Source organism: Apium graveolens, chromosome 6 (genome assembly GCF_009905375.1).
Source record: "Apium graveolens cultivar Ventura chromosome 6, ASM990537v1, whole genome shotgun sequence".
Classification (NCBI taxonomy): Eukaryota; Viridiplantae; Streptophyta; class Magnoliopsida; order Apiales; family Apiaceae; genus Apium; species Apium graveolens.
Window position 1 is genome coordinate 204,489,435 of NC_133652.1, and position 13,834 is coordinate 204,503,268.

Below are 13,834 nucleotides of genomic sequence, written 5' to 3' on the forward strand. Positions count from 1 at the left end.
AATAATAATACAAATGTTTGTTTTTAACGAGATTCGAACCTGAGAACCTATATGTATCTTTATAAATAATCATATAAATATTTGTTGTTGACGTGATTCGTACCTAAGAATTTGTGGAGTATATTTTTTTGTATTTGGACCTAACGGCTCTGATTATTTGATGAAAAAATCCGACGATCGTGATGGAAAGAGATAACCGAAATGAGGGGTTAATCAAACTACAACTTAAATCCAACTTGAAATTATATACAATGAAATTATAATTACATAATTAGAAAAATAAAAATTATTTTAATATTAACCAAGACATGTGCATCGCACGGGCTGTTAGTTAGTATATATTATAATAACCAGAATGAGGTATAATTTGGTATGTCTTTTTTTGTTTGGTTTGGTTATCTTCACCTATGATCGTTGTATCTTTTTAATCAAGTGATCAGGACCGTTAGATTCAAATACTAAAAGAATATACACTAGTCAAACTCCCAGGTTCGAACCTCGCCAACAATTAATATTTATATTATTATTTATAAAATACTAAACCTCCCAAGTCCGAATCTCATCAACAGTAAATAATTATATTATAGTAAATAATTATATTATTGTTTATATACTACCCAAGATTAGGTTCGAATTTCACTGATAACAAATATTTATATTATATTTATAAATATACTAATAAGGTAATTACAATATTTATAATTTTAAATAATATAAAAATATTAATGAAGATCCGGATATCGCACGGGTTGTAAAAGTAGTATTAATAAAGAATGAAGTGAGGAGAGAAGGAGAGTCGGAGAATTTTAACAAAAGAAATATTGAACGTGTACACTTGAGTATGAGGAGGATTTTAACAAATGAAATATTTAACGTGTACAGTGGAGTCGGTATATTTGGATATCTTTAAGTTTGACTCTACTAAACTCTAAAATAATTTGCTCAAGTACAAATAAAATGATCTTAAAGTTGCCCCTTGAATTTGACTAATACAGGAATATGATTAAAATTTTAGTCGGGCGTCAAATCACTCTACTTTTGTTTTATCAAAATAAAATAGTATATGATTTGACATAAGTAGTTTGAGAATGGATAGAGCATGTTTCTATAAGTTATGTGAGATGCTTAGAGATGTTGGAGGACTGTGTGGGAGTAAGAATTCAAGTTTGGAGGAAATGGTTGCAATACTTTTGTATGTACTTGCTCATGATACAAAAAATCGAAGGGTTCTGCATTTTAGAAGAAGTGGTGAGCCGGTATCAACATATTTTAATTCTGTACTACGGGCTATTATTAGATGTAATCATCTTTTACTAAAAAAGCCCCAACCGGTGACAAATGATTTCCAAGATGAGAGATGGATGCGGTTTCAGGTAAATAAATGAAATAATAATGTACTTTTAGTTTTGATTTTTTTGTGCAAATTTGTAAATTTATATAAATGTTTTTTTATGAGTACGCAGAATTGCTTAGGTGCATTAGATGGAACTCATATAAAAGTTCGGGTTGGTGATAAAGACAAAGCTAGATCAGGAACAGAAAAGGATAACTCACCACTAATGTCTTAGTACCGTGCTCTCGTAACATGCAATTTACCTATATTGTACCTGGTTGGGAAGTTTCAGCACATGATAATAGAGTACTCCCGGATGCACTTTCTAGAAAGAATTGTTTAAAAGTTCCCCAAGGTAATGTGTTTAGTGGTCTTTTTTACATAATTGTTATAATTCATTTTATCTAATTAAAAAAGTTAATAAGTTTTTGTACTTGATATTCTAGGATATTACTACTTATGTGATGTACGGTCTTAATAATATTTATATATTTTTGACACCCGATTAAAGTAGAGTGATTTGACACCCGACTTATGTGATGTACGGTCTTAATAATAGTTATATATTTACATGTAACTTGATATTCTAGGATATTACTACTTATGTGATGTACGGTCTTAAAGTTTTTGTACTGTTTTAGAAAAAAATAACAATTCAATTCTGGAGTTCCGATGCACGGTCTTAATAATATTTATATATTTTTATTTTATATAATTTTATTAAAAGTTTATATAAATAATTAAATACTAAATAATGATTGTATAATTATAATATTTTTTTTGTATAATTTTAAGTTAACTTCAAATAGTATAAATAGTATATGATTGATTAGATTTTATTCAAAAATAATAATTTTATAATATAAATCTTGTTTGTTGATTAGATTCGAACATGAAAACTTATGTGTATTTTTATAAATAATAATATAAATATTTGTTATTAACGGGATTCAAATTTGAGAACTTATAAGTATCATTATAAATAATAATATAAATGTTTGTTATTGACGAGATTCGAATATAAGAATTTATGGAGTATATATTTTTAATATTTGAATTTCGCGACTCTGATTATTTGATAAGAAAGTTTTATTCCTGGTCTGATCGGATGTTTTGACGTTGGATGTTCCCGAAACTAATGAGGCGCCAAAAAGGTAGAAATTTGGCAATAATAATTTCCAAAAAATCCCGCCACTAACTTCCCTCGCACAGTTTCCCCTAATTTCCACCTACATATACATACACACACAGAGAGACACAACATAAACACAACCCACCTACACTCTCTCTTGAAAACCCTAATTTCCAAAACCCTAAAAATGTTGGAACTCCGTCTTGTTCAAGGCAGTCTCCTGAAAAAGGTTATGGATTCTATCAAGGATCTGGTTAACGACGCCAACTTTGACTGCTCGGCCACCGGATTCTCTCTGCAAGCCATGGATTCCAGCCACGTGGCACTTGTGGCTCTTCTGCTTCGATCCGAAGGTTTCGAGCACTATCGATGTGATAGGAACTTATCCATGGGGATGAATCTGGGTAATATGGCCAAGATGTTGAAGTGTGCTGGGAATGATGATATTATTACTATTAAAGCTGATGATGGCAGTGATACTGTTACTTTCATGTTTGAATCTCCCAGTATGTCACCTCACCATTTCCCTCTTTTTCTTATTTTTTTTATTTCTTGTTGCCTTCAACTTCGGTTAATTGATTTTTTTTTAATTTTCATGTGTTGGTGAAATTGCTTGGGTTCAGGCTTTAGTGATTTTAAAAAGGGGGAATTAGGGTTTTGTTATTTTAAGCCATTTCGGTGTTGTAGGAATTTTATGTGGTGACAGCGGTAGAATTAGGCGGGGTTGTTTTAAGATTGAGATTTTGGGATGTTGCGTGGAGTGATGGGTGGATTTTTGTGTTTCTTTGTATCGTAGGTTTGAGATTTGGGGTGGACAGGGCAGGATGTAACAAGTATTAGTGATGAATTTTAAGGATGGAGAATTAGGTTGTAAGGTAAAGGACATGATTTGTTTGCAATCAAGTAATTTTTTGGTCAAATTTGTTTTTTCGATGAATATAGTTAAGAGATGAAGTTTTGTTTAAGATGCGAGTAGAAGTTTGTTGTACAAGGTCAAAAGAATCAGGAATTGGGAATGTTGTATTAACGGAAAGAAATGGCAGTGTTGTGTGGATACAAGTTGGTTTATTTAGCCATTTATATGTTTATGTGTATGTGTTGTATTTGTTTTTCTTACTTTAGATCTTCAAATATTGTGGAAGTATTTGTAACTTGTGAACTAGTTGTATTGATGAAGGTTTAAAAGGGGTGGTGAATAAGCAATCTGGTGTGTTTGATTGAAATGTCTGTGGTGTGATACATAATCTGGTTTGCTAATGTTGATTGTTTGTGTTTCTTGCTAATCTTATTCTGGTGGTACCACAGCACAAGATAAGATTGCAGACTTTGAGATGAAACTCATGGACATTGATAGTGAACATCTTGGAATACCAGAAGCTGAGTACCATGCTATAGTGCGGATGCCCTCAGCTGAGTTTGCTAGGATCTGTAAAGATCTTAGTAGCATCGGTGATACAGGTACAACTTTTTGTTCTGGTTCTTGTTTTTCTTTTTGGTTTGTTTTTGTTGTCTTCCAAGATATTGATTCTACCCACTGTTTGTTTGTTATTGAAGTTGTTATATCTGTTACCAAAGAAGGTGTAAAGTTCTCAACAAGAGGTGACATTGGCACAGCAAATATCGTCTGCAGGCAGAATACAACAGTGGATAAGGTCATTGTTTTGTATTAGTAATATACTATGTTTTAAATATGTATCATTGGTTTTTAGCTAATGCCCTGCTTATTTGAATAATTCTGTTATAGAACTTGTAAGAGTTATATTTCATGTTCTGCTAAAAACTGTGGATCTCGTCCTTTTTGTGATTTACAGCCAGAGGAGGCCACAGTTATAGAGATGAATGAACCAGTCTCGTTGACATTTGCATTGAGGTACATGAATTCTTTTACAAAGGCAAGCCCCTTGTCAAGCACTGTTACCATCAGCTTATCTTCGGAGCTTCCTGTTGTGGTAGAGTACAAAATTGCTGAAATGGGTTACATAAGGTTCTACTTGGCCCCCAAAATTGAAGAGGATGAAGATGAAAGCAAGCCATAAAATGCTACAAGGCAATTATTATCATTTCATGACTAGATGTTTGTGTATGCTGAAGACTGCAAACTATGTGTTGTTTCACACAGTATTGCTTAGTTTAATGTAGCTTCTTGATTTCTAAAACAAGATATTTTATTTGGTTATGTGTTCTTAACTTTACAAGTGAAGACATGATGAGTGGGATTCTTATCTTTCGTTCTATCTGTTTCTATGTTCGAGCAGACAAGGTTGTGTTTATTTTTGTCTTTCCACTTTCAAAATCGAAGAAGAAATCAAAATTTCTTGTTTTATAACAGAAAATAGTTATCTAAAATTAAGAATATGAAAGCTTCTTCCTAGTTCCTGCTTCATTTTTTGACAAAACTAATAACCTTGTACTTTCATAGTATAACGTATAAATTATAAAGACATAAACTCTTCGTTAACCACATACAAAATTGTGATGAAAAACTAACCTGACGAGTGATATAGAAAGCCTCCAAAAATTGATTTATTTTTTCGTTTGTTTGAAAGGTTTGTAGGGTTAACAAGGAAAACTAGCATTCACAGTATTTTTAAACTGAGTGCGAGTAATGAAATTACAAGCTATTGTTTGTAGCAAACTGACGTCTCCAGTCAACCTCTTATACCAAGAGCGTGAGAGGATTGAGGTATCTGCTAATACTACCAAGACAACGGTTGACAGTTTTGATCATTTCAAGTGAGGTTTCGTAATAAGAATCAGATTTTGGGAAAATCAAGTCTCAAATACACGAGGACAACTATATAATTTACCTTTACAAGTGATGACACTTGCATAAACTATTAAATACCACTTCATGTAACAAGGAAAGCACTAGAGGACCCTGTGAAATGTCGAATTGATCCAAAAAGTGATTTTGAAGCACCAAAGTGTCGTATTCTATATACGCCGGTAGCAGCAGACTCCGGGATTCTCCATTCTATGGTTGCATGACTTCTGGCGCTAAGTTTGGAAGGCCTTGACCATTTAAACCGGAGGCAGAAGTCATCATCATCATAAACTGGATCCCACAAGTCTTTCCCATGTAGTATTTCCACGAGGGCAAATGTACCTTCAGTCATAAGGTCATTTCTGGGACAAGCTGACCAGAAAGTCACTGTAACGGTTCCACCCCTTTTGAAGGTGGAGTTCTTAGGCACATCACTACTTACATCTCCAAAGTTTACACCAATAGGAGTCGAGTCTACTACCACTGGTGTTAGTAAGCTGATTTGTCTGTCCAGGAGATCAGGGGGTTGCGGACCAGGTTCAACAGGTGTGCCACTAATGAGAGCTTTAGCTAGCTTCTTGAATTCCTGAATGTAGGCACTGAGTGTATGCGGACCATACAGCGTGGATGCACCCTGTGGAGCACCATTTAGATTAGACAAAACAACATTAAAGTTTACTTGATAGAATTATTTAGTGTTTTCGGTCACTACTATACCTTAAGTTCACAAATATACTTACTGCATAGATACATCCATGCATATTTTGTATATTAATATATAAACTAATGCTAGATTGTAGTAATTGCCAATTGGTGGATTCTCAATTTGGCCAAGTCATGTTCACAGTAATGCGAGAAGTGTTCATAAGGACCTATATGATCGTAAGTTGTATTTTTGGACACTGCGTATAGCAAAAAAGAAGCAACTTGTATAGTATAGTAATTGGCTGATTCTCAATTGGGGGGTGAGTATATGCAACAAGGCTCTGTATTATTTGGTAAGAAGGGTGCTCAAACTGACCTCATATCTCTGTATCTGGTACTCCTCAGAGGTAGTCACGTACTGGGAATACGTATTAGTCAGCCCAGCTATCACAACGTGAATATTGCTGTTAAATTCTTTAGTTCCTCCACTAGTAAGCACTGATTTTACAGCATCACGGAGACGTCTTCCAGCCATCGTCGTGAACTCTGTTATGAGACCAAGAATAATAAAGGTGACATATAGACCATGCGATACGTTCTAATCCTCATTTAAACACTTTCTAAACCTCAATACACAAATATGAAAATAGAATCATAACAACATAAAGATGTGGTGCGCATGAAACAAGTCAAATAACATTGTAATGTTCCTTGCATGAAATAAATAGCATTGTGTACATGTCACCATTCATATCAAAAGAGCCGGTTATCTAGATCCGAGGACCTCCATCATATGAATTCGGTTTAACTAATGCTAGATCATGATTCTCATGGAATTAAGTTACCATTATACATTTTAGATGAAATCATAGAAAACCCAAGTTTTCTCATCCCCCCCTCTTTGCAGCTATTACTTAAACATATACCAATTATCTAAAAGAAAAAAATGATGAACTTGTCATCAATCTAATTAGAAGGTGAACATGTTACTTATCCAAGAACAAAAAAAGAAAAAGAAGAAGCAAAAGTGAACATGTCTTGCAACAAACAATGGAATGATGTCCTGTCGGCAAGACTGTGGTGTAAAGCAGTTAAAACCAGAAAGCATATGTTTCAATTCTATTGAACTGTTTGTTGTTTTCAAAGTGTTTGTTTAGGAGTTATTCTAATTGATTACCGGCATACAGCCTACACCTGGAGGACTGAAACTGCATAATGGTGCAGCAAATTGCTACCGAACTTGAACTAAGATACATCACAATAGAGTTCAATAACTAGTGGTTAAAGAATGAGCTACTCAGAAACATTTGAAGCTATAAATAACAAAGAGGATTTGTGTTATCTGTTTTTTGAATTTTTTTCTAAGTTAATGGCGTTATTCTTGTAAAAAAAATTCCTAAATTTTTAACTAAAAGTGTATTCATGTTATTTATTCTCGCAAACTTCCTTTTTTTTTTGGGTAAGAATTTGCTTCAACTTTTATTTTATTTATCAAAGCATGTAGTCTAAAAGCTGGTTTGCTGCCCTGAATCCAGAAATGTGGGTATCTGCAACATTTTCAATCAAGTGATTTTCCTTGATAATGTTAGTATGAAGACTTGAGTCTTGACTACACCTGGATATGCAGATCAACATTCAACACTTAAAGGGGATGACTCATCTAAAACCTACCACTTTTGAAGAACACACAAAAAAACATGCATATTATACCTTGTCATAATTTGAGGATGCTTTATAAGTTAAAGATTCAACATAATAGGATAGCAAGGCAGCTTTACCAGCTATCCAAGAAATTAAGAACACAAAATATCTTATAAGCATTAAGAATTAAAATAAATAATGACAACAAAAAAGCAGAGCTACTACCTCCAGGTACACTGAGAATGACCAACTGTCCTATCCTTATCATCTGAATTGGAAGAATTGAAGGCTGCATTATAAAAAGAATAGTTATGTCATGTACTTGCTAAAAGAATGAGCATATTTTGTTACATCTTACTAAGGATGACACTGTTTCCTGTCTATGCAGAATATAGCCGAATCTTCGGGAAATAAAAATTCAGTACTGGGGATAGGACAAGAGAAGACACAGATGAGCTGGCTAGAAAAGAGACGCCAGGAGTTATAACGCTGTAACAATATAGTAAACAACTTAGCTAACCCTAACAGCACACCGTCATACAGAAAATCAAGCACCAAAATTTTCTAAAAGGAAAATACTGAGAACCAGTTCCTAAGCTCAGAACCTGGAAACTCCAGAATATAATAGTAGATTTAAGAGCAGAGGGAGATCTACACAAGTAACCTTAACGAGTCACATAATATTTAATATACACTTATCACAGATAATTCAAATTAAAATGTCTGTAAAATTGGAACTTACGGCCCAGTCATATGGTTGCTTCATTTCACCAGTATCAAGCAAGATAGGCTTCGGATGTTGACAATCAACTTGCTCAGCTGATGGTGTTTTGAGCAAGTTGCGAACCAATCTCCAAAATGCATTCCCCTACAGGATGTGATGAGCTAGAATAAGAATGAGAGGACAAAGTTGTGCCATATATAGTCGCATAATATATCAACCGCAAATCCATCATCCAATTTACCTTGTCATCTCCTTGCTTAAAATCAAATGCTCCAGGTCCATCAGTTGTACCAGCAGCAAATGCAAAACCCATGGCAGCGGGACATGTCTTAACCACCTCACTACCACCTCCTTGTTTAGGAAGGGTTACCTCAAGATTTGAGAAGTTCAGATAAGCATGCCGATAATCAACCTTGCCTTTTAACTGCTCTGATGCTCTGCTGAAAAGATCCACGGCTTTTTGAAATTGTCTGTCTCCAATAATACGTGTACTTTCAAATTCATCAGGGTAGCTGTCGATAAAACAAGCATAAACATCAATATTAGAAGTGCGTACTTCACATAAAAAACTGAACACACAGGACTACGTGTACCCCGGTCCACGTCCATAACATAGCTCATTTTTCCCACCACAAGTACTTTGATTGAAATCACAAGGTAGCCCAGTGTCAGTGCAGAATGCACCAAGTACATTTGGACTGACATCACCGCAATTGGACTGACAAAATGCAGATACAAATCTAGGCTTGTTGACCTGCCTAAGGGCAGACCTAACACGATTTGCAACACTCAAGATCTTGGTTGCTAGTTTACCGGAAGGGGACCGGAAGGATGCAGCAAGTTCCAGTAATTCATGGTCTGCATTCAGAAGTTAATGTTATAGTAGCAAGTGAAGAAAGCTAAGTTTTAATTTATTTTATATGAACAATAGTTGATTCATATCCTTGAAACCTATGGCAAAATATGAATGTCATCTTATGCACATGTTGGTACTGTTTACAATCTAGACGCAAACAATATTTCCCTTCACCAAAGTTTGATGTCAAAAGTTCGTCAAAGTAATGTAGAACGTCATACCATGTAATTGTACTTGGATCCTGTACTTATCCAATATAGCAACTAACAGAACAAATTCAATTCATCTACTGGTTCCCCTAATCCCTCGAAGGAATGCGGCATTCAGCTTGGACCATGAACTGTGAACAGGTCGAACAGTGTTGACCCGGGATTCAAAAATTACACAACAGGTACAAGAGTAAAAGTTTGTAGTAGTATGTTAAGCAAATAACCAAACATGTAGGGTCTTTACAACCAATAATATGATTTGTAGTAGTTGGTGGTGATTTAGCAACAAAAAAAAACAAAGATAGTAAGGCTTATTCTTCATACCCTCTTCTCATTTCACCATATTAGTGCATATATATGAATTCAGAAGGTTCAGACGGTGACTAGCACTAGCAGACATACAATAGTAAAGGGCCATAAAAACCAAATTTAATAGAGCTATACTAGCACAGAATAATTAAATTAGCTATAACAATATATGATGTTGGTATCGGTGTTATTTGATGCTGCACTCTATTCAAATTGATGCAAACTAGACTTATTGAGTCAATTATGAATCTTATGTAAATTTCGTATAACTTACGAGTCTCGCGAGCCCCAGGAATTATGTTTGAAACTCTTCGGGGGATTTCACTAGCTTCAAATTTCTCAAGATGTTTATTTCTGTCACCTTTTTTATCAAACCAATCTTCCATGAATCGTGCAGCAGCTCCTTTGTTGTCTCCACTTATCAATCCATTTGTACGGCTCATTGAAGTCCCATGAGTGGCAAACCAGTTAAAGCTACCCACTGGACCCCATTCCTCATCTATGAATTTCAAAAGTGTCATTTCCTTATCACCATCATATTTGTATTTATTACGTTCTGCTGCAGGATTGTTCAGATAAGCACTAGGACTGCGGTTCACGCCAGCATCCACAATCTCTCCTGTCATTTACATGAATATGATATGGCAATGATATTTAAGAATCAGACAGAACTTCAAATTTAACATAGAACAAGTGAGTGTGCTAATAATAATAAATAAAAATAATAATTTAAGGACACCTTTATCTACTCATGCTGCTATGAATGTATGATAAAGCTAGAAAATCATAAATGAACTGACCAAATTAAGAAACACCAGAATCACTAATTTATATATATACATTATAATATTAGGAACTCGGGAATATAATTAACAAAAATAAATCTTTCAAGGAAGAAGGAATTATCTGTTTGTATCTACAAGAAGCTGTCAATAGTCAGAAACGCAAGGTTTCTGATTGCCTAAATGGATAAATTAAAAATCCACATTTAATATAGGTAGATGAGTTTAATATAGTGCTGCTATAGAAGTCCACAAGTGTTTTAAGTAGTTTTACATATTGAAAGTGATTATATTGCAATTATAAACTAAAGACTATTGTTCTTCAGTGTTTATTATCATACGTTTGTTGCGAAGAAGTGTTCGATATTTTGTTATGGATTTAAGCTCTGCACATAAAGTTGGGGTAGTTTGTTTCAGCACTTTATGCTATAACTCGTCAGGAGGAACATCTCTTAATAAAATGGAAACTATTAATAAAAACAGATTTGTTGCTCTCAATTGTCCACATGGTGCGTCCCTTCCCAATAATTTTAAATATATTATAATAGTTTCAGGAAAAATTAGGCGTGCGGCGTGCCTACATAAAAACCACGGCTCTGCCTCTACGAGAACAAAAACTTACTCTTACTGTAGGTAATGCAAAATATTAAAAAAATTCGAGCACAAGGCACCTTTATTAACAAAGATTGATCCAGGACGAAGATTTTCATGTGCTCGGATGATGCTTTGCTCAATCCCGTTGACAATAACATCGAAAGACTCGCGAACAAATCCTAGAGATGTCACAATATAAACGACATATTGAAGATAACCCCCAGGGCCAGCATGGGTGTGAATGCCACTAATAGCAACATTTTTTTCGGTGTATAGGTCTCCATACCTGCAGAAGAAACAAGGTTCCGCTTCACAAGCAATACATGTAACATGACGAATATGCAAACATCTTCGAACATAAAACTATTTATGCATCAAAACTAAAAATGCACTAAAGCAACTTCACAAAAAGTATGATTTAGTACAGCCGTATTACCTTGCCTTTAATCTCTCAATAACTTTAATTGTTACAATTTGCGATGCCATGCAGGCATCCAGATTTACAAATACAACCCGGTTACCCTCCGGCTCAGCTGTGATAAATGTGCGAGCTCGCAACCTGAAGTGAACACCAGATGCAATCTGTTCTGTGTTAGCATAACCCATCATGTTCACATCTGCAGCAGGCCCTGTAATGTCATAGCTTCCAAGTCCAATCAGGTAATTCGAATCAGACACCACTCCTTTACCATTTTGCAGCAGAAGTAACAGAGCAATCCATAGTAGAAGGCCTGCAGATGCTTCCCGGACATTGACGCCAAAATTAAAAACCGACTTCATCAAGTCCTCCAATTGAAAATATTGCAGATCAGTCGATTCTTTGCATTCTCCTTCACACATAATAAAGTTTGTCATATACTTAATAGTACAAAACAAAGATCACACACAGCACTATATTTATATTGTTCATACATGTATATTGTTACACAAGTTAAATATTCATATTATTAAACACGAGTTAACTGAGATGAGTAAACTTCAACTATACAAGTTAATGTAAATTACTAACCACTACAATTGATCCAGTACACCCTTCAATCACCATACTGAAAGAGTATCACAAGTTTAAGCAATCTACTCTAATGTAACTAGCTTCCCCCCATTTACGAAATTTACTAAATTAATCTTATAAGCTTTACCATAATAAAGAGTTACTTGCAAGAAAATGAAAATAATGATTTTGAAACAGGTCTAGCATTATAATATTAAGAAATAACCGCATAAATAGCTTTTCGTTTTAATGTTTTTCATGACCCCTAATTTTTTAAAAAATAATTTTTACATTTTCATAAATATAAAATTTGAAGAATGCAGAGTTGTAGGCCTTGTAATCTTTTTAGATGACAAAGTTGTTCACATGAAGTGTATGTACAAAGATATCAGAGCCTTTTTTTTATAAAAAAAGGAAAAAGAAAGAAGAAGCTTTATTTAAGTAGTCAATTTAACATTTGCAATCAAATATAATATACAAGTAGAATAATTACTTGATGTGTTTGCTAAATCAGCGTAATCTAAGAATCTAATCCAGAAAAGGAAACAAATGAATTACTTACACAAGCTAAACATCTGTTTTAAGCAATATAAATCACATATAAATAATTGAGTTCGAACAAGTTTAAACAAAAAAAATTAAGATTACTATCTAACAAGGTTAAATATAAGGAAAAAAGTATAGAATGAAATACGGAACTGAATATAAAAAGTAAATGACAAGTAATACAAATACATCAGAGTTAAATAAAAGATAGAACCGAAGAAATTGTGTACCTGTATATGAGAAGTGATCTCGCAGAGAGAGAGAGGATGGTGTATATGATGTAGCGTAGTAGATAGGAGTATTAAATGTATATAAATAGCAGCAGGAGAGAGATGGAGGGGGATGAACGTTCTGTTCTGTTGTGTTCTGTTGCGGTGAGGAGAAGCAAAGACTAAAATAGGAGAGAGATGTAATCAATTTTGGATCCTATAGTGTGGCGGGGCTCGGCCTGTTAGTATTTAGTCTTCGGCCCGACCCTAAATATCACTTTAGGTAAAAAATAATTTAAAATATTATTTTTGGAAATTATTATCCAAAATATTACCTATTTACACGAATCAAAATAATATGTTAATTAAAAGGCCAGATCGCCTCACGGTTTGTACCATCTCATTTTTTTTTAATTTTAAACATGTAAACGTGGAATAAAGGCACGTTTTGCCTTCTCTTTTTTTTTTATAATTTATAATTTCCTTCTTTTGTAAACGTTAAGTCGCGCATCGTTTTGTTCAAAATCGTAACTTCATGTAGCGTTTTAGCATCAAAATAATATTTCATTTAGCGTTCTACACATATTAAAAAATATTTTTAAATCAAATAAAAAAATATATTAAATACTAAAATAAATAAAAATTTATTTTAAAATTGTTTCTAAATCTCAAAAGAGAATTGGTTAACCCTAAAATATAAAAAATTATAAAATTAGATTACAACCTTAAATTTTAAAACTGTTTATTTTAGAATTTACATTTTGGTTCCTAGGGTTCAGGACCTAACAGTCCTAAACCCCAAATTAAATTAGGGTTTAGGGCTAAAGCGTTGTACGTTTTTTTAATATTTCTAAACTCCAAAGGAGGATGTGAGAACTCTAAACTGTTAAAAATTGTTAAATTAGATTTGTCTTTTATTCAATTTTTTAATATTTCTAAAAATCAAATGTGAATTATTGAACCCTAAAAAATTAAAAATTGTTAAATTATAATAAATTATTAAATTAAATATTATTAATTTAAACGTAACATTAAACAATGTTTCCGCCCGAAAATAACACATAATAAAAATTTAAAAATAATAACAAAAAAAGAGTCA

The 13,834-nt window shown here is 33.6% G+C and overlaps 3 protein-coding genes across 4 annotated transcripts; 2 read left to right on the forward strand and 1 right to left on the reverse strand.

Moving 5' to 3' along the window:
• The first annotated feature begins 1,088 nt into the window (after window positions 1-1,088).
• On the forward strand, window positions 1,089-1,568 carry LOC141665687 (uncharacterized). The gene is made up of 2 exons (XM_074471671.1): window positions 1,089-1,373; window positions 1,464-1,568. Exons 1-2 carry the CDS (start codon window positions 1,089-1,091, stop codon window positions 1,566-1,568), a joined length of 390 nt encoding a protein of 129 aa, XP_074327772.1.
• Window positions 1,569-2,512: 944 nt separating this feature from the next.
• Window positions 2,513-4,699, forward strand: LOC141666575 (proliferating cell nuclear antigen). The gene is made up of 4 exons (XM_074472640.1): window positions 2,513-2,971; window positions 3,771-3,923; window positions 4,020-4,117; window positions 4,277-4,699. The coding sequence occupies exons 1-4, from the start codon at window positions 2,653-2,655 to the stop codon at window positions 4,499-4,501; spliced, it is 795 nt and encodes a 264-aa protein (XP_074328741.1). The 5' UTR covers window positions 2,513-2,652; the 3' UTR covers window positions 4,502-4,699.
• Window positions 4,700-5,162: 463 nt separating this feature from the next.
• Window positions 5,163-12,953, reverse strand: LOC141666574 (neutral ceramidase 2-like). 2 transcript variants are annotated; one of them, XM_074472638.1, is made up of 10 exons: window positions 12,757-12,953; window positions 11,426-11,819; window positions 11,067-11,275; window positions 9,888-10,232; window positions 8,833-9,097; window positions 8,481-8,751; window positions 8,258-8,383; window positions 7,741-7,804; window positions 6,251-6,420; window positions 5,163-5,863 (listed from the first exon to the last, which is right to left on the reverse strand). In XM_074472638.1, exons 2-10 carry the CDS (start codon window positions 11,767-11,769, stop codon window positions 5,315-5,317), a joined length of 2,343 nt encoding a protein of 780 aa, XP_074328739.1. In that variant the 5' UTR covers window positions 11,770-11,819; window positions 12,757-12,953; the 3' UTR covers window positions 5,163-5,314. The 2 variants fall into 2 exon arrangements, with proteins under 2 accessions (XP_074328739.1, XP_074328740.1); XM_074472639.1 differs by lacking the exon at window positions 12,757-12,953 and adding an exon at window positions 11,999-12,113.
• Window positions 12,954-13,834: the final 881 nt, after the last annotated feature.

What these genes read in the sequence shown, in the direction of transcription:
- LOC141665687 (XM_074471671.1), top strand. Translation starts at nt 1,089, where the DNA reads ATGGATAGAGCATGTTTCTATAAGTTATGTGAGATGCTTAGAGATGTT. An exon ending in AGAGATGGATGCGGTTTCAG is followed by an intron (nt 1,374 to 1,463) that starts GTAAATAAATGA and finishes ATGAGTACGCAG; the next exon opens with AATTGCTTAGGTGCATTAGA.
- LOC141666575 (XM_074472640.1), top strand. Translation starts at nt 2,653, where the DNA reads ATGTTGGAACTCCGTCTTGTTCAAGGCAGTCTCCTGAAAAAGGTTATG. An exon ending in TTTCATGTTTGAATCTCCCA is followed by an intron (nt 2,972 to 3,770) that starts GTATGTCACCTC and finishes GTGGTACCACAG; the next exon opens with CACAAGATAAGATTGCAGAC. An exon ending in AGAATACAACAGTGGATAAG is followed by an intron (nt 4,118 to 4,276) that starts GTCATTGTTTTG and finishes TGTGATTTACAG; the next exon opens with CCAGAGGAGGCCACAGTTAT.
- LOC141666574 (XM_074472638.1), bottom strand. Translation starts at nt 11,769, where the DNA reads ATGAAGTCGGTTTTTAATTTTGGCGTCAATGTCCGGGAAGCATCTGCA. An exon ending in ATCAATCTTTGTTAATAAAG is followed by an intron (nt 10,233 to 11,066) that starts GTGCCTTGTGCT and finishes TGTAAATGACAG; the next exon opens with GAGAGATTGTGGATGCTGGC. An exon ending in TCCTGGGGCTCGCGAGACTC is followed by an intron (nt 9,098 to 9,887) that starts GTAAGTTATACG and finishes TTCTGAATGCAG; the next exon opens with ACCATGAATTACTGGAACTT.